A 20562-nucleotide genomic window follows, 5' to 3' on the forward strand; every position below is an offset into this window, starting at 1 on the left:
TGAATTATATAATATATATATTTTTAAATATATGCTTAAATGCACTTTTCTTTTGGGAAGTTACTTGACACCTCTAAATAATAATAATAATAATAATAATAATAATAATAATAATAATAATAATAATAAATATAGCCGCAAGCGGCAATCATCGGGTTCAAGCACCAACTGGCACAATGGTGCCTACTGGAGCATTGAATGGTGATGTGTAAGAAGGTCTAATATGATTGGAGATGCCCTGTCACATTTATAGATTATCAAGTTTTTCACCTGTTATTAATGTTGAGCAGAGGCCTTTCAACCTGATCAGTGCTTAAATTCACATGTAAATCTAGTGAACTTTGTAGGATATTCATTAAGTGAGTTAGAACTAGTCAAAAGGTGTCTACATGTTATTGGTATTGATCAGGTGGCTTCAACCAGAATGTTCACAAAGTGGTATTCAGATTGACCTTTGAACCTTCGCAGAACAAGCTGAAATGTTTGACCAAACAAGTTTAAATTAACACAAAGGAGTGAATGTTCTGATATGACATGTAATTACGAAGTTATTATAAATCTAGTTCTGAATTAAATGGCGCTTCATCAAGCACCAACTAGCACAATGGTGCCTACTAGAGCATAGGATGGTGATGTGTAAGAAGGTCTAACACAATTGGAGACATTCTGTCACATTTAAAATGATCAAAAGTCTTTCACCTGTTATTAATGTTGAGAAGAGGCACAAAGGAGTGAATGTTCTGATATGACATGTAATGTCAAGTTATTCTTAATCTAGTTCTGTATTAAATGGCGCTTCATCAGAGTGATATTGTACAGAGGTCTTTAACATTGTGAGATTACAGCAAATACTGCAGAGTTACAGCAATTTAGGTTAGAAATTCCAAGGACGCACAGATTGCTTGATGCCTGGAGAGTATTGTATGTGAAATTTTCACAAATGTTTTTAATGAACATTTACCTAGAGACTCTACAGTGTGCAGCAAGACTGAAATGGAGGTGATAGGCCAAATATCCAGAGAGTAGTTTCAATATAGCTATTTTCAAACAATTAGCAATTATTGATGAACAAAGCACTTTTTAAACATAGTTGTATTGAGAAATTTGTCAGAGCCACTGTACTAAATATGGCAAAAACAATTAGATGTCAAAATAGTACAGCATGATTGACATATACTCGTTTTTTTGGAACAGCGCCCCCCAGTGGGCGGATTGTTTCAGCACTTTGCAGGTCACTACAGTGTCTCCACCTGAACATAACTGCCAAATATCATCCAGATTGGGCAACATTCAGCCTGCCAAAATGTCTGCTGAATGCTGATTGGCTGATGGTGTTCAGCCATGTTGATTGATTAAGTTGCCCTTTGAACATCCTTTAGAGGCTGTATGATAGATTCTGCATGCAAAGTTTCAACTTGCTAGGTTGCACGGTTGCTGAGAAACAGTGCTCCAAATTTACCTCTTGAAGTGAATGGGGCATATATCCGGAAGGACTAATTTGCATATGGCGGCCATATTGTTTACATATTTCAACTTTTTCTTAATGAATATTGAAGCGCATGCTCTCACGAGCATTTTGATACCAAACATGCCAGGATTGGTCAAAACTCCTAGGACTAGTTTGCAAAAGTAGGTTTTGCATATTATGCAAATTAGCACAAAATCTATATAGACGGAAGTGCATGGTCCAAATTGGAAAGTTGTTGGTATTGACCCAAGGAATCCATCAAAAAAAGAATTTTGAATGTAGGTCTTATGGTTTTTGAGTTATTGAGAAAATTGTGAAAAATGAATTTCCTTGTTTATAGCGCCACCACTTGACCAATCCGTACTATTTTTGTTGTCCACCGAGATGCACTGATCCTACATCTACCTACCAAGTTTCATTTCTCTATGACTTACGGTTTAGGCTGCACAACTGTTTTTACAGGAGAATAATAATAATAATAATAATAATAATAATAATAATAATAATAATAATAATAATAATAATAATAATAATAAGAAAAATCTTAGCAAAAACAATAGGGTTCTACGCACCTTCGGTGCTTGAACCCTAATAATAATAATAATAATAATAATAATAATAATAATAATAATAATAATAATAATAACAGCTGTATCTCTGTGGTGGTTTTTCGATCCTGTGGGTTCTGAGTATTGAAGAACAGGGTGAAAATAAAGAGTAGGAGTAAAATAATAATAAATTAAACAGAGAAACAGATTTTAGAGTTCAATATATTTTATATATGTCTTTACACTGAGACAAAAATTCTACTTTAAACATTGAGCACAGTATATTTACATACAATAGGCCAGCCATCTCATTAGCAAACCTGATATGCAGACAAAAAATAGTGATATCGGTTCACCATAAACAAAATTCTCATTAAACACACTGCAAACAATGATGGGCTAAATTATGATGAAACTGTTATAAGTCAGTTTGTGGTTGAATACTGCGGGAACACGAGTCACAGCCTGAAACGCAGCCTGAATCTGAGCTTTCTGATATCAGTGAGAATCAGCGCGGGATTAATCTGCGTACTGTACGATAAACAGAGATTAAAAAGCTGTAGTTATGCTGCCCTCTACTGGCAGCAGCATGGCCACACACATCACAGTTAATGCCAACGTCACACACCAGCCAGCTAATGCCATTCACTGATTGGACGACGTGAGTCCAAATTCACAAAGCTCTCAGAGATATGCTTCCCATCAAATATACAACAACATATGTAATTTTTAATAAACAGCATTAATTCATATGGTAGGCAACTCATTTATACATCCACAGTGAGAGAGAGAGAGAGAGAGAGAGAGAGAGAGAGAGAGAGAGAGAGAGAGAGAGAGAGAGAGAGATTGATCGGTAAAGACTCATCGGCAGAGAGTCTGAATGGTAGAAGCTGCTGAACATTCTGTGGTCTCAACAAAGGAAAAGAAAGAAAGAATAAAAGAAACAAAGAATAAAAGGCCGGGTTTTATTACATATATATATATATATATATATATATATATATATATATATATATATATATATATATATATATATATATATATATATATATATATACATAATAGTACATCTCAAACCAATAGAATATCATTTTAAAAAGTTCTATAGAGTAATATAGAGTGTTTATTTTTATTTAATTAATTTTTATTGTTGATTATTGATTATGGCTTACAGCCAATGAAAACTCAAAAATCAGTGTCTCAGAAAGAAAATTTGAATATTATATTATATAAGAACTATTGCTACTTTTAGCAAGCAGTGTGGGCAGTGTTTTCTAAGTCCTGCTGGAAAATGAAATCCTCATCTCTATAAAAGTTGTCAGTAGCAGAGGAAGCTGTAAGATATGAAGTGCTGTAAGATTTTGTGGGAAAACAAAACTGCACTGACTTTAGACTTGATAATAAAACACAGTGGATCAACACCAGCAGATGACATGTCTCTCCAAACCATCACTGATCATCAGTACATTTTACATTTCATTTAAAGGAAATGAAGGGAGCAGAGTCTGGAGGAAGAGTGGAGAGATCTAGAGTGAAGTTTCCACCAATCAGTGATGATTTGGAGAGAAGATTTCATTTTCCAGCAGGACTTGGCGCACTGCCCACACTGCTCCAAATGTACCAATTGGTCTAAAAATATATAATATTCTAATTTTCAATCTGAGACACTGATTTTTGGGTTTTCCTTGGCTGTAAACCTTAATCTTTTATCAACAATAAAATAAATAAACTTAAAATAGATCACTATGTGTTTAATACATCTATATAATATACGAGTTTCACATTTTGAATTGAATTAATTACTGAAATAATGATATTCAATATTTTCGAGATGCACTAGTATATGTATATATATATATATATATATGTCATTCATCATTTTCTACAACAACCTTCACAACAACACAGTGAGCCACGCCCACTGATATAGATATATATATATTTATATTTTAATATATACATATATATCCAAGTCAATAAATCCTTTCCACAAAAACAAAAAACAAATAAAAACGAAAAAAAAAAAAAAAAAATTAACCATCCTTTACCCAGGGTTCCAGTGAGACGGGGGAGGGGCAGGATGGATTACAGCACTGTGATTGGCAGGTTGAAGACTGTAAGCTTTAAATGGGAGCCAAAGTGGGAGGGGCCAAAAATGCTGAACTGACATCATAGATTAGCCCCTCCTTTAGTCGGCGACAGGCAGCTGAAGCCCCGCCCACTTCACATCCTCTGGATCTCGAAGAGACGGACGTCTGTGTCGTACCAGATCGGCGGATCCACGTTACTGTAAAACAGAGGAGAAATACAATTATATACAGTTATATATTGTATATCACCAATAATTACAGCTGAACAAATTAAAGATACATACAAATTAAATGCTTTTGGCCAAAATCAAAACCAAAATAAATAAAATAAAATGTTTGGTTAAATATTGAAATTTTTTTTCAGGATTTAAAAAGAAAAATGACACTTAATTCACCACTGCATAAATGAAAAAGCCTAAACCTATATATTTGGTATCAGGTTCTCTCACATCCACCCTGGTGAGTTTATCAATCAGCCTCAACAAAACCATCATCATTTAGTATAAATAGTTTTTACATTATATTTATTTATTTAGATGAACACTGAAAGTGCTTTTTCCAATTTTCAACCGAATAATTTCGGTTGCCAAATATTTGGTGCATTTTTATAAAATTACACACTTTAAACTTCAAATAATTAAGAAATGTTGGTAAATTTAATTTCATTTAATTTCATAACTTAATTGACATATCAGTACTAATTGAGAGGAATTTTATTTAAAGGTAGATAGGTACTTTATTGATCCCTGAGGAGAAATTCAAGACATTCAGCAGCAGGTATGTATAATACACAAAGTTACAAAAAGATAAAAAATAACGATATATATAAAAATACAATAAAATAAAAAATAAAATCAAAAGTATAAAAGTACAGTCTTTAGTGTGTGTGTGATGGAGAGTGGAGCAATAGACAGTGAACACCAGTTGATAAAGGGCATAAAGTGAGGATAACTGATGTCAGCCATACAGAAAGTGCAAATACACAGTTATATAATAATTTAAATTTTATTTACTTTTTATGTTGCACTATTGTTACACTTTACACTTTTTGCACTGTATTGGTTCTGGAGGAACGTAATTTCATTGCACTGTGTTCCTGTACTCAAATATAAAGACAATAAAAGCCTCTTAATTTAATTTGTCTTGACTGTGATGATGAATAATTTAGAATAATAAATTATATCAACCTGAATACAAGTATATTGCTTATATACCTTAGAGTTTTATTTTATTAAAAATTCAGATATCAGCACAGCAAAAATGGCTCCCAGAAATCAGGCTATTTATTTATTTATTTTAATATCAGATTTACTGATAAAGTTAAGTGATGCTGGTCTTTTGAAAAACTTGATATTTGTGTAAAGTCGTGCAGCTGATAATGCTGATAGTTTTTAAACACTTTTAATGTTGCACATTTCCAATATAAAATGATAAATGTTTGTTAAATATTTATACAATTATGTGCTCAACATTTACATTGCATCGTTGTAATATTTCATTTACTGCTCTTTATTAAGTTAAAGTAATGCTGGTCCTTAAAAAATGTGCTATTTTCTGTTGTGAAAACAATGCAAAGTGTTTACAGTTTTCTAAACTGAACCATCACATGTTTAATAAATAATATAATAATAATAATAATAATAAACCACCACATTTTATTGTATGATTGTAATGTTTCATTTGCTGTTTTTTATATAAAAAGTTTTTTTATAAATAAATGCTGCATAGGCCTACAGCTAGATTTCTCTCACTGAACACAAAAAATTGAGGTAGAACAAACATACAAATGCATTTATTACATTTAAATAAAGTTAAGTGATGCTGGTCTTTAGAAAAACTAGATTTTTTGTGTAAAGTTGTACAGCTGATGATTTCACAAATTAATTCCTTTGCCTTGTATAGAAAGTTTTTTTTTATACCCTTATATATTTTCTATATCTATATATCTGATAATGCTACTAGTTTTTGAACACTGTTAATGTTGCACATTTCCCAAAAAAAATCATAAATGTTTGTTAAATTTTATATAATCATGTGCTCAACATTTACTACGGAGCCCCGGAGGGGCCGTGGATAAAAAAAATAATTAAATCGTGCTCACGATTTGCTATTCGTGCTCACGTTTTCTTTAAATCGTGCTCACGTTTTGCTATTCGTGCTCACGTTTTCTTTAAATCGTGCTCACGATTTGCTATTCGTGCTCACGTTTTCTCTAAATCGTGCTCACGTTTTGCTATTCGTGCTCACGTTTTATTTTAATTCGAGTGAACGATTTCTGTAATTCGTGCTCACGTTTTTATGCGCAACAAGAAGCTCGGAGGGAAAGGAGCATTTTCTCTCTTGATCTGTTACAGGGGTGCAGTAATGATAATCAGTTATCTACCTTTATAACCTGCTGTTATTAATGCACTAGTGTTACAGTTAGATGTACAGTACAGTGAGCAGATTTTGCCTGGTGGTGGAATCTCTACAGCGCGTGGGGGAGAGCCGTCCGCGGCATCGGTTCCCCCGCCGCCAGACACCTGCCGCGCGCGCAGGTCTTCACGGAGCTTATTTACCAACAATGTAGACAAATACAGTCAATTCCAGTCATGAATAAAGGAAACAAACATTTTACTGATGCAGGACAACTGTGTGTTATTAAAACCAGATCAAAACAAAGTTATAATGCAATGTGCAAATGTGTTTATTAATTTCTAAATAACATTCAGCCAGCCTCCAAGGAAATGCACACCTTCTTAAATCTGGTTACATCATTATTACTTTTATGATAGATTTAATCTATATTTTAATAATTTGTATAATAAATAAACACATAATTCAGAAAATATACATTTAAGAAGTTTATAATTATTATATTTTTTATTTGAAGCTTGTGGCATGTTTCTGGGCAGGACACTGTGATTTGAGAATAAGCAGATATTCAGGACATTTCATCAGATATAGAAACTTAATTATTTTAGGAAACATATTGGAATAAATTATCAAATTGATCCAAATTATTATATGAAATGCCTATTTACTAAATATCTTAATACATTGTATTAATAGTATTTTAGACCAGCTATTTTGATTTTATATAGTGTTACATATTTAAAGCAGCTCTTATATGAGCCATTCATAGACAACTGTCACACCTTGCATTAATTTTGTATTATCTTTATTAACTTTTACAGTGTACATTTGGACCTAAGTCTTATAGCTGTATATTTATATAATTATACTTCTTTACGTTATACTATTGTTGAAAATAAGAAATTATAAACAGTTCCACATTGCATTATAACTTTGTTTTGATCTGGTTTTAATAACACACAGTTATCCTGCATTAGTAATGTTTGTTTCCTTTAATCATGACTGGAATTGACTATATTTGTCTATATTGTTGGTAAATAAGCTCCGTGAAGACCTGCGCTCGCGGCCAGGGAACCCGTGCCGCGGACGGCTCTCCCCCACGCGCTGTAGAGATTCCACCACCAGGCAAAATCTGCTCACTGTACTGTACATCTAACTGTAACACTAGTGCATTAATATCAGCAGGTTATAAAGGTAGATAACTGATTATCATCACTGCACCCCTGTAACAGATCAAGAGAGAAAATGCTCCTTTCCCTCCCAGCTTATTGTCTTATTGCATAAAAACGTGAGCAGGAATTACAGAAATCGTTCACTCGAATTACAGAAATCGTGCGCACGAATTACAGAAATCGTGAGCACCAATTAAAGAAATCGTGAGCACGAATTGCAAATCGTTCACTCGAATTAAAGAAAACGTGAGCACGAACTGCTACATCGTTCACTCGATTTAATTGTTTTTTTTATCCACGGCCCCTCCCGGGCTCCGTAATTTACAGTGCTTCGCTGTAATGTTTTATTTACTATTCTTTATTAAGAATTAAGAAATTCTATTTAAAAATAGCTATTTTCTGTCATGAAAACAATGCAAAATGTTTACAGTTTTCTAAACTGAACCATCACATGTTTATTAAATAATATAACTATAATATATAATCCACCTCATTTTATTGTATCATTGTAATGTTTCATTTGCTGTTTTTTTATATAAATGCTGTATAGGCCTACAGTATATATATGTGTGTATTGGGCAGAACTAAGCTATATATTATAAGTATATTAGTCTGGCCTCTTTCTCATGGGGCTCCTTATAAAAATGAATTGCCCATCTCTGATTTAGATGATAAAATTGAGGTTTGGAAAGGTGAGCAGTCTTACCGCAGGTACACCACGCCCCACATGTAGGTGCGGAACCACATGGCGGTGCCGGCGTTGGCCTGGTACTTCCGGATTAGGATGGGATGCGGAACAGGAAGCAGCCCCACCAGCGTTCCGTGCTGCAGGAACTTCAGGATCTCAGACTCGTCCGTTAATCCCCTGAGAGAACAGACATCAAACAGATGCAGATACTGCAGCACTGATTCACACTGGGGGTATTTATATTCATCTGTGATCTGCTTTGATGATTTTTTTATTTATTTATTTTTACTTGTCAATGCAGATCTTCTCCACTTGGGGCACCAGAACCTGCAGAAGCCTCATGATGGTCTGGAGAGGGAGCTTGCTCTTCCAGGACAGAACCTGAACCAGAAAGAGGATGGAGGATAAAGACATTCATTAAACTAAAATACCTTACTTTGTTAACTTCATAATAATAACAATACATTTAAGTAAGCATGCACTGATAAAAAAATAAGAGAGCACTTAAAAATGAAGAGTTTCTTTGATTTTACCAAATGTAAAACTTCTGGAATATAATCAAGAGGAAGATGGATGATCACAAACCATCAAACCACCAAACTGAACTGCTTGAATTTTTACACCAGGAGTAAAGCAGCATAAAGTTATCCAAAAGCAGTGTGTAAGACTGGTGGAGGAGAACATGATGCCAAGATGCATAAAAAAAAACTGTGATTAAAAACCACCAGGGTTATTCCACCAAATATTGATTATTTCTGAACTCTGGGAGAAATGTTGTCTGTAGTTTATAGAATAAAACAACAATGTTCATTTTACTCAAACATAAACCTATAAATAGCAAAATCAGAGAAACTGATTCAGAAACTGAAGTGCTCTCTTTTTTCCAGAGCTGTATATACAGTAGATGCCAATGCAATATACACATTTATAACTTACAGAGGGACTACACACTATTAAAATAACTAAAAAAATATATTAAATCAGTCAAAGTCATGTTCTCCTCCACCAGTCTTACACACTGCTTTTGGATAACTTTATGCTGCTTTAAAATCAGAGAAACTCATTGTTTTACGTGTTTTTTTTTCACGAGCTGTATGACCTAAAATGTCATCAGATATTTACAAGAGAAAAGAAGATATCTGAGGGTGTGATTACTAAGGCGTAGTTGTTGGTTGGTAAGGTAGTGTTGCTATACTGTAGCTCTTGGTTGCTAAGGTGTTGCACTGTGTTAATGCTAAGCTGTTACTGTGCAGTTACTATGGTGGTGGGTTTATTGCTAAGCTGTTAAGTGTTGCTGAGCTGTTCCTGAGGGGTTGCTAGGTGGTTGCTAAGGTATTGCTAAGTGTTTACAAAGTGGTTCTGTTTGTGTTTTATATGGATGTCAGAGGTCAGTGTAAATAAATGGTAGTAGTAAAAGCTCATTTTCACACAATCAGACCAATCAGATGTGCAACTATAATAATGAATGAATATTAAAAGGAAGCAAAATATGAAACCTATCAGAGGACAAAAACCAAAAGGGCGGAGCTTCCCTTCCCTTTAATTTACACAGTAGTGGTTCTGCTCTTCACCCAGGCCGGACAGAAACACAGTAATACCACTCACCCAGTCTGGAGTTGGGTTCCAGTACGTAGCGGCTGATGATGCACTAGACAGACGTCTTCTTGCCATCTCTGCCTCGGTGTAGAAAACGTCCTGCAGAGGAAGGTTTGGGATCATTTCTAGATCTGAGAGGTCTGTTATGGAAAGATTTGTTCTCTGCTGCTTTAAAAAGACTTTAAAGATTTTATTAAGCTTATACTGAAAACAGCTATGGTTACACAGCAGATAAAAGAAGCCAAATCTGATGTTTATTTTTGTCTGTTTACCATCTATTTATGGACTTTCAATGAACGTCTATAAGGCGCACTGTATTATGAGGCACATTTTATGCAACAATAGTAAGGAACAAAGGTGTCGCCATGTTTCCCTTCTAATTCAGCAGGTCACAAAATTTTCTTTTAAGCACTGGATATTAATCTACACAGATTTCTCTCATAAAAACTTTTTATGATTATTTGGGTGAGTAAAGCGCTTCTGTTTACTTTAGATTTACTTTAGCTTAGATTTCCAGTATTTTAGTATGGTTAGTTGCAATGCTTAGTGCTAGTAAATGCAGCCTGACAGTGCTACACTGAGTGTTTTGGTAAGTCAGTGTGCTATCAGCTAGTGGATATAAGTCCCGCATAGCTTATTTTAACACGGTAAACGTGCAGACTACAGTCTGATATATACTCATCTCTGAACAGCAAAAGAGCTAGTGCTACAGTTAGCGGCTAATGCTAATACTGCTACATTTTCTCTTTTCCTCATAGTCCTTTTTCTCCTTGATGTAAAAGCTGAATGAATTCTGATCAGGTTGTTCATATTAAATCGTATTGCCATGAATCAGATATGTATCAGATTTCAATACCACATACATGAAAGTGGCCCAAATTTAAAAAACAAAAAATATAAGACTTAGTGTGTTTGTTATTTGCACTGCCACCTCTTCTGTCTCATTCAGTGTTTCTTTCTTTATATGATTTTTTTTACATTGTAAATGTGATATTGAATTCTATATTAAAGCTATACAGGAACAAATGCTGAATTATTTTTTTATATTATTATGAATTATAATTATATTTACTTGCTGCGTGAATGTAGCCTAGGAGTTCTTGGATTAATCCTGGACTGATTCTAAGCATATTGTAGGTAAAAAAAAACCTGAATAAAAAAACAACTGCTTCCTGTTCATGTTTATCTGTATAAATCCAGTCTCAGATCACTCCTCTCACCTCAGTGTCTCTTCCTGAGTTGGACTCGGTGTCGCTGGCCCCGGCCAGCCCGCTGTGTTCTGGTGAGCGCTGCGTCTCTGTCTGCGGCACGGCGACCATGGTACCATCTTCTGACACCTGAGACTTCTCTGTTAACTTATCAATACCTGAAAATACAGTAAACACAACATCTGAACAGTCCTTCTTCTTCCATATAACCAGATCACTCAGATATTATCCATTTAATTCACGTTTGCAATAACAGTGTAGATACAGTGCACAAATAAATAACTTCTGACATTTCAGTTTTTGTTCCAAAACAAAAAGCAGTTGTAAAAGCAGGCAGAAACCACAGTGTGCACCAAAAGAACCCAAATTTAGGCTACAGGCCTGACAACAAAAGAGCTAGCGCTTAGTGCGGTTAGCGGCTAATGCTAACACTGCTCCAGCAGTGCTAGCCAAGGTTAGCAGCAGGCTACAGACTGATAATACTCATCTCTGAACAACAAAAGAGCTAGCGCTTAATGCGGTTAGCGGCTAATGCTAACACGGCTTCATAAGTGCTAGCCAGGGTTAGCAGCAGGCTACAGACTGATAATACTCATCTCTGAACAACAAAAGAGCTAGCGCTTAGTGCGGTTAGCGGCTAATGCTAACACTGCTTCATAAGTGCTAGCCAGGGTTAGCAGCAGACTACAGACTGATAATACTCATCTCTGAACAACAAAAAAGTTCGCGCTTAGTGCGTTTAGCGGCTAATGCTAACACTGCTCCAGCAGCGCTAGCCAAGGTTAGCAGCAGGCTACAGACTGATAATACTCACCTCTGAACAACAAAAGAGTTCGCGCTTAGTGCGGTTAGCGGCTAATGCTAACACTGCTCCAGCAGTGCTAGCCAGGGCTAGCAGCAGACTACAGACTGATAATACTCATCTCTGACAACAAAAGAGCTAGCGCTTAGTGCGGTTAGCGGCTAATGCTAACACTGCTCCAGCAGTGCTAGCCAAGGTTAGCAGCAGACTACAGACTGATAATACTCATCTCTGACAACAAAAGAGCTAGCGCTTAGTGCGGTTAGCGGCTAATGCTAACACTGCTCCAGCAGTGCTAGCCAAGGTTAGCAGCAGGCTACAGACTGATAATACTCATCTCTGAACAACAAAAGAGCTAGCGCTTAGTGCGGTTAGCGGCTAATGCTAACACTGCTCCAGCAGTGCTAGCCAAGGTTAGCAGCAGGCTACAGACTGATAATACTCATCTCTGAACAACAAAAGAGTTCGCGCTTAGTGCGTTTAGCGGCTAATGCTAACACTGCTCCAGCAGTGCTAGCCAAGGTTAGCAGCAGGCTACAGACTGATAATACTCATCTCTGACAACAAAAGAGCTAGCGCTTAGTGCGGTTAGCGGCTAATGCTAACACTGCTCCAGCAGTGCTAGCCAGGGCTAGCAGCAGACTACAGACTGATAATACTCATCTCTGACAACAAAAGAGCTAGCGCTTAGTGCGGTTAGCGGCTAATGCTAATACTGCTCCAGCAGTGCTAGCCAAGGTTAGCAGCAGGCTACAGACTGATAATACTCATCTCTGACAACAAAAGAGCTAGCGCTTAGTGCGGTTAGCGGCTAATGCTAACACTGCTCCAGCAGTGCTAGCCAAGGTTAGCAGCAGGCTACAGACTGATAATACTCATCTCTGAACAACAAAAGAGCTAGCGCTTAATGCGGTTAGCGGCTAATGCTAACACGGCTTCATAAGTGCTAGCCAGGGTTAGCAGCAGGCTACAGACTGATAATACTCATCTCTGAACAACAAAAGAGCTAGCGCTTAGTGCGGTTAGCGGCTAATGCTAACACTGCTCCAGCAGTGCTAGCCAAGGTTAGCAGCAGGCTACAGACTGATAATACTCACCTCTGACAACAAAAGAGCTAGCGCTTAGTGCGGTTAGCGGTTAATGCTAACACTGCTCCAGCAGTGCTAGCCAAGGTTAGCAGCAGGCTACAGACTGATAATACTCATCTCTGAACAACAAAAGAGTTCGCGCTTAGTGCGTTTAGCGACTAATGCTAACACTGCTCCAGCAGTGCTAGCCAAGGTTAGCAGCAGGCTACAGACTGATAATACTCATCTCTGAACAACAAAAGAGCTAGCGCTTAGTGCGTTTAGCGGCTAATGCTAACACTGCTCCAGCAGTGCTAGCCAAGGTTAGCAGCAGGCTACAGACTGATAATACTCATCTCTGACAACAAAAGAGCTAGCGCTTAGTGCGGTTAGCGGCTAATGCTAACACTGCTCCAGCAGTGCTAGCCAAGGTTAGCAGCAGGCTACAGACTGATAATACTTATCTCTGAACAACAAAAGAGCTAGCGCTTAGTGCGGTTAGCGGCTAATGCTAACACTACTTCATAAGTGCTAGCCAGGGTTACCAGCAGGCTACAGACTGATAATACTCATCTCTGAACAACAAAAGAGCTAGCGCTTAGTGCGGTTAGCGGCTAATGCTAACACTGCTCCAGCAGTGCTAGCCAGGGCTAGCAGCAGACTACAGACTGATAATACTCATCTCTGACAACAAAAGAGCTAGCGCTTAGTGCGGTTAGCGGCTAATGCTAACACTGCTCCAGCAGTGCTAGCCAAGGTTAGCAGCAGGCTACAGACTGATAATACTCATCTCTGAACAACAAAAGAGCTAGCGCTTAGTGCGGTTAGCGGCTAATGCTAACACTACTTCATAAGTGCTAGCCAGGATTAGCAGCAGGCTACAGACTGATAATACTCATCTCTGAACAAAAAAAGAGCTAGCGCTTAGTGCGGTTAGCGGCTAATGCTAACACTGCTTCATAAGTGCTAGCCAGGGTTAGCAGCAGGCTACAGACTGATAATACTCATCTCTGAACAACAAAAGAGCTAGCGCTTAGTGCGGTTAGCGGCTAATGCTAACACTGCTTCATAAGTGCTAGCCAGGGTTAGCAGCAGACTACAGACTGATAATACTCATCTCTGAACAACAAAAAAGTTCGCGCTTAGTGCGTTTAGCGGCTAATGCTAACACTGCTCCAGCAGCGCTAGCCAAGGTTAGCAGCAGGCTACAGACTGATAATACTCACCTCTGAACAACAAAAGAGTTCGCGCTTAGTGCGGTTAGCGGCTAATGCTAACACTGCTCCAGCAGTGCTAGCCAGGGCTAGCAGCAGACTACAGACTGATAATACTCATCTCTGACAACAAAAGAGCTAGCGCTTAGTGCGGTTAGCGGCTAATGCTAACACTACTTCATAAGTGCTAGCCAGGGTTACCAGCAGGCTACAGACTGATAATACTCATCTCTGAACAACAAAAGAGCTAGCGCTTAGTGCGGTTAGCGGCTAATGCTAACACTGCTCCAGCAGTGCTAGCCAGGGCTAGCAGCAGACTACAGACTGATAATACTCATCTCTGACAACAAAAGAGCTAGCGCTTAGTGCGGTTAGCGGCTAATGCTAACACTGCTCCAGCAGTGCTAGCCAAGGTTAGCAGCAGGCTACAGACTGATAATACTCATCTCTGAACAACAAAAGAGCTAGCGCTTAGTGCGGTTAGCGGCTAATGCTAACACTACTTCATAAGTGCTAGCCAGGATTAGCAGCAGGCTACAGACTGATAATACTCATCTCTGAACAAAAAAAGAGCTAGCGCTTAGTGCGGTTAGCGGCTAATGCTAACACTGCTTCATAAGTGCTAGCCAGGGTTAGCAGCAGGCTACAGACTGATAATACTCATCTCTGAACAACAAAAGAGCTAGCGCTTAGTGCGGTTAGCGGCTAATGCTAACACTGCTTCATAAGTGCTAGCCAGGGTTAGCAGCAGACTACAGACTGTTAATACTCATCTCTGAACAACAAAAAAGTTCGCGCTTAGTGCGTTTAGCGGCTAATGCTAACACTGCTCCAGCAGCGCTAGCCAAGGTTAGCAGCAGGCTACAGACTGATAATACTCACCTCTGAACAACAAAAGAGTTCGCGCTTAGTGCGGTTAGCGGCTAATGCTAACACTGCTCCAGCAGTGCTAGCCAGGGCTAGCAGCAGACTACAGACTGATAATACTCATCTCTGACAACAAAAGAGCTAGCGCTTAGTGCGGTTAGCGGCTAATGCTAACACTGCTCCAGCAGTGCTAGCCAGGGCTAGCAGCAGACTACAGACTGATAATACTCATCTCTGACAACAAAAGAGCTAGCGCTTAGTGCGGTTAGCGGCTAATGCTAACACTGCTCCAGCAGTGCTAGCCAAGGTTAGCAGCAGGCTACAGACTGATAATACTCATCTCTGAACAACAAAAGAGCTAGCGCTTAGTGCGGTTAGCGGCTAATGCTAACACTGCTCCAGCAGTGCTAGCCAAGGTTAGCAGCAGGCTACAGACTGATAATACTCATCTCTGAACAACAAAAGAGTTCGCGCTTAGTGCGTTTAGCGGCTAATGCTAACACTGCTCCAGCAGTGCTAGCCAAGGTTAGCAGCAGGCTACAGACTGATAATACTCATCTCTGACAACAAAAGAGCTAGCGCTTAGTGCGGTTAGCGGCTAATGCTAACACTGCTCCAGCAGTGCTAGCCAGGGCTAGCAGCAGACTACAGACTGATAATACTCATCTCTGACAACAAAAGAGCTAGCGCTTAGTGCGGTTAGCGGCTAATGCTAATACTGCTCCAGCAGTGCTAGCCAAGGTTAGCAGCAGGCTACAGACTGATAATACTCATCTCTGAACAACAAAAGAGCTAGCGCTTAGTGCGGTTAGCGGCTAATGCTAACACGGCTTCATAAGTGCTAGCCAGGGTTAGCAGCAGGCTACAGACTGATAATACTTATCTCTGAACAACAAAAGAGCTAGCGCTTAGTGCGGTTAGCGGCTAATGCTAACACTACTTCATAAGTGCTAGCCAGGGTTAGCAGCAGGCTACAGACTGATAATACTCATCTCTGAACAAAAAAAGAGTTCGCGCTTAGTGCGTTTAGCGGCTAATGCTAACACTGCTCCAGCAGTGCTAGCCAAGGTTAGCAGCAGGCTACAGACTGATAATACTCATCTCTGACAACAAAAGAGCTAGCGCTTAGTGCGGTTAGCGGCTAATGCTAACACTGCTCCAGCAGTGCTAGCCAAGGTTAGCAGCAGGCTACAGACTGATAATACTCATCTCTGAACAACAAAAGAGCTAGCGCTTAGTGCGGTTAGCGGCTAATGCTAACACTGCTCCAGCAGTGCTAGCCAGGGCTAGCAGCAGACTACAGACTGATAATACTCATCTCTGACAACAAAAGAGCTAGCGCTTAGTGCGGTTAGCGGCTAATGCTAACACTGCTCCAGCAGTGCTAGCCAAGGTTAGCAGCAGGCTACAGACTGATAATACTCATCTCTGAACAACAAAAGAGCTAGCGCTTAATGCGGTTAGCGGCTAATGCTAACACGGCTTCATAAGTGCTAGCCAGGGTTAGCAGCAGGCTACAGACTGATAATACTCATCTCTGAACAACAAAAGAGCTAGCGCTTAGTGCGGTTAGCGGCTAATGCTAACACTGCTCCAGCAGTGCTAGCCAAGGTTAGCAGCAGGCTACAGACTGATAATACTCACCTCTGACAACAAAAGAGCTAGCGCTTAGTGCGGTTAGCGGTTAATGCTAACACTGCTCCAGCAGTGCTAGCCAAGGTTAGCAGCAGGCTACAGACTGATAATACTCATCTCTGAACAACAAAAGAGTTCGCGCTTAGTGCGTTTAGCGGCTAATGCTAACACTGCTCCAGCAGTGCTAGCCAAGGTTAGCAGCAGGCTACAGACTGATAATACTCATCTCTGACAACAAAAGAGCTAGCGCTTAGTGCGGTTAGCGGCTAATGCTAACACTGCTCCAGCAGTGCTAGCCAAGGTTAGCAGCAGGCTACAGACTGATAATACTCATCTCTGAACAACAAAAGAGCTAGCGCTTAGTGCGGTTAGCGGCTAATGCTAACACTACTTCATAAGTGCTAGCCAGGATTAGCAGCAGGCTACAGACTGATAATACTCATCTCTGAACAAAAAAAGAGCTAGCGCTTAGTGCGGTTAGCGGCTAATGCTAACACTGCTTCATAACTGCTAGCCAGGGTTAGCAGCAGGCTACAGACTGATAATACTCATCTCTGAACAACAAAAAAGTTCGCGCTTAGTGCGTTTAGCGGCTAATGCTAACACTGCTCCAGCAGCGCTAGCCAAGGTTAGCAGCAGGCTACAGACTGATAATACTCACCTCTGAACAACAAAAGAGTTCGCGCTTAGTGCGGTTAGCGGCTAATGCTAACACTGCTCCAGCAGTGCTAGCCAGGGCTAGCAGCAGACTACAGACTGATAATACTCATCTCTGACAACAAAAGAGCTAGCGCTTAGTGCGGTTAGCGGTTAATGCTAACACTGCTCCAGTCTCAAGTAGTGCTGTGTGATATGATGATAAATATCGTGGGGATGATAGAAAAGTGTCTATCGTGCTACTTACATTCTATCGTCTCTATCGTTTCTACAGTAATTTCATCAATTATTCATGCAAATATATAAAGTAGGCTACGATGAAATATATTGCCAGGGTCACTTTGCATAAACTCGGTTTATATAAGTGATAATAAAGTAATCTTCTCAAAAAAAGCTTCATAATGTGGTTTTGCAACGTGATGCTGCTTTACGTTATTTGACGGACGGTAGTAAAAGGTAAAAGGTAGTAATTCTCATTTGTGAAAGTTTGGTTTAATGTCACTTTGAAATAAAGTTGAAAAAAAGTAAGCAATGATATTATTTTGTCATATTTTTCGAAGAATAGCTGAAAACATACTTAAATGTGGTATATCATGATATATATCGTTATCGTGATATAAAAAATTCCATATCGTGATGTATGATTTTTCCCATATCGCCCAGCACTAGTCTCAAGTTTCAGTCACTAAACTGAAGTGTGAAACCGAAACTTAACTTACCAACTAAATACAGAAATACAGAAAACACTCAACACACACACACACACACACACACACACACATCAGGCTTGATGCGGACACTATTACCAGGTTTGTGAACTAACTTGTTACCTGGCATAGCAACAAGGCTGGCCTTCAAGGTGCCGGGCTCTGCAGGTACAGCGGGTCGAGATCCCTCCATGGAGACGGTCTCCAGGGAGTTGGTGCGAGAGATGGCGTCTGGAGATTTCTTCTTCCTCTGCAGAGCTTTCTGGATGGACGCTGGGTCGGTGGGCAGGTTCGCCAGCTGATGGAAGACGCTGCGCTTCCGGATGATGGCGTACACCAGGTTACAGTTACCTGAGAGAGAAGATTTTTATTAATTTATCGTTTTTATGAAACATCCGCTCGCCTGCATTGCACCGTTTAGTGATGTGAGGCAGCCAGCCATTGAGGTGAGGCTAGTCATTCCTGCAGCAGGAAAAATATGGACCTTCAGCAATGATGAAGCCAGAAAAGACAGGAAAGAGAGGAAAGACAGCAGTAAGTGACCATTTACACTGGATAAATTAACCCTGCCTATCTTGTATAAATGGTGTAATTGAGCAGCAGGTAGGCTAGCAACTAGCAAATAAATGAGGGTAATGTTTATGTTAGCTAACTACCTGTCAGTCAATGCTAGTAATGAAAACAAGAACATTTAGTGCAGCCTGTTTTAATCAGGCTGATAATATGGATAAACACTGTATGTAATGCCCTGACTGCAATATACAGCTCTGGAAGAAAAAAAAAAGAAACCACTTAAAAATGATGAGTTTCTTTGATTTTTACCAAATTAAAAACCTCTGGAATATAATCAAGAGGAAGATGGATGATCACAAACCATCAAACCACCAAACTGAACTGCTTGAATTTTTACACCAGGAGTAAAGCAGCATAAAGTTATCCAAAAGCAGTGTGTAAGACTGGTGGAGGAGAACATGATGCCAAGATGCATGAAAAATACTGTGATTAAAAACCACCAGGGTTATTCCACCAAATATTGATTATTTCTGAACTCTTAAAACTTTATGAATATGAACTTGTTTTCTTTGCATTATTTGAGGTCTGAAAGCTCTGCATTTTTTTTGTTATTTCAGTCATTTCTCATTTTCTGTAAATAAATGCTCTAAATGACGATTTTTTTCTGGAATTTGGGAGAAATGTTGTCTGTAGTTTATATAATAAAACAACAATGTTCATTTTACTCAAACATAAACCTATAAATAGCAAAATCAGAGAAACTGGTTCAGAAACTGAAGTGATCTCTTCATTTTTCTTAATATATTGATATATTGATAACAATACACAATACTGGATTAGTTACTAATGGCTAATAAAACAATATACCGAATCTTACCATCAAACTGGTACTGGATAATGTTATTGAAGGCCTCCAGCAGGAAGAAGACCAGATGGTGGTTCTGAGCAGCGGAGAACAGGAACCAGTTGGTAGAAAAAGCTTCCAGAAGGTGCAGGAGTTTATTAGCCGCCACCATGGACAGACTCTTCAGGTAGGGGGACACTGTGGATCAGGACAAAACCTTTAGACAGAGAATACACACAGACAGACGTCTGAAACCGGATACACCTGTACAGACAGGTGCAGCCACTGAGAACCAGTGCTCCTCACTCTTACCATTCACTACGATGGTGAGCAGGCAGTCGTAGAGCGGCTGCAGACGCTGGTGGCCACTCGTGATGATCTTGTGGAAGACCTGAGGATGATGGGGTGGGTGGTGTTAGGGTGGGGAAAAAAGAGAAATGTCCTATCGAATGTTCGTGCTATAAGGTTTTATATTGGCACTGCTGTGCTGCGGTCGTAGTTCTTAAATCACCACAGCATTGACAATATTACACCTTATAGCACACCTTTTCGAGTGTATTATTGTGATTCTCCACAGTTCCATTATCACTGTTAATTGAAAGATTTTAAAGAGTTATAGAGGAGGAGAAAATAGGATCTGTTTGGTTATAAAAACTCCGCCAGTTAAAATAGTTCCATTGCTGCTCTGTTTGTAGCTGTGCTGTTTGGCTTGTAAGCGCTGCATCGTTTCTAGTTTACCTGTATGTGGCGGATTAATACATGGAGCGCTTCAGTTATAGTGCATTACCAGCTGATAACGGCACTCATAGAACGCCTCTCAGCCAATCACATTACAGGGTCGGAACTAACTGTGGTATAATTAACCGTAACAGTGTATAGTATACAGTTTTACAGCTGCTGTAATTTTATGCAGTAATAATTCTCTATGGTCTAGAATTGCTGCAGTTGGTCAGGTCTAGGTTCAGCAACGTTATGAACCCAAAGAATGAGGTCAGCTGACTACCTGAATATACTGAACATCAGGTTATTCCATCAGGAAGCATGAGATCATCATCTTCACACTTAGGCTTCGTTCACATTATAAGCCATGTTGCTCAAATCAGATTTTTTGCTCAGATCAGATTTGTCTAT

At 39.1% G+C, this 20562-nt stretch overlaps 1 protein-coding gene and 1 long non-coding RNA gene across 2 annotated transcripts in view; one reads left to right on the forward strand and one right to left on the reverse strand.

Moving 5' to 3' along the window:
• The window catches only part of LOC125784464 (uncharacterized), a 320028-nt gene that overhangs the window by 20349 nt on the left and 279117 nt on the right, over positions 1 to 20562 (forward strand). The gene's annotated exons all lie outside the window — the stretch shown is intronic.
• The window catches only part of hid1a (HID1 domain containing a), a 39988-nt gene continuing 21650 nt past the window's right edge, over positions 2225 to 20562 (reverse strand). Inside the window, exons 12-19 of the mRNA XM_049468126.1 lie at positions 19744 to 19822; positions 19465 to 19629; positions 18198 to 18425; positions 11138 to 11283; positions 9927 to 10016; positions 8611 to 8702; positions 8340 to 8498; positions 2225 to 4303 (exon numbers count right to left, since the gene is read on the reverse strand). Of these exons, the coding sequence (XP_049324083.1) occupies positions 4240 to 4303; positions 8340 to 8498; positions 8611 to 8702; positions 9927 to 10016; positions 11138 to 11283; positions 18198 to 18425; positions 19465 to 19629; positions 19744 to 19822 (1023 nt within the window). The 3' untranslated portion in view covers positions 2225 to 4239. The remainder of the gene's footprint in view (positions 4304 to 8339; positions 8499 to 8610; positions 8703 to 9926; positions 10017 to 11137; positions 11284 to 18197; positions 18426 to 19464; positions 19630 to 19743; positions 19823 to 20562) is intronic.

This window comes from Astyanax mexicanus, chromosome 19 (genome assembly GCF_023375975.1).
Source record: "Astyanax mexicanus isolate ESR-SI-001 chromosome 19, AstMex3_surface, whole genome shotgun sequence".
Lineage (NCBI taxonomy): Eukaryota > Metazoa > Chordata > Actinopteri > Characiformes > Acestrorhamphidae > Astyanax > Astyanax mexicanus.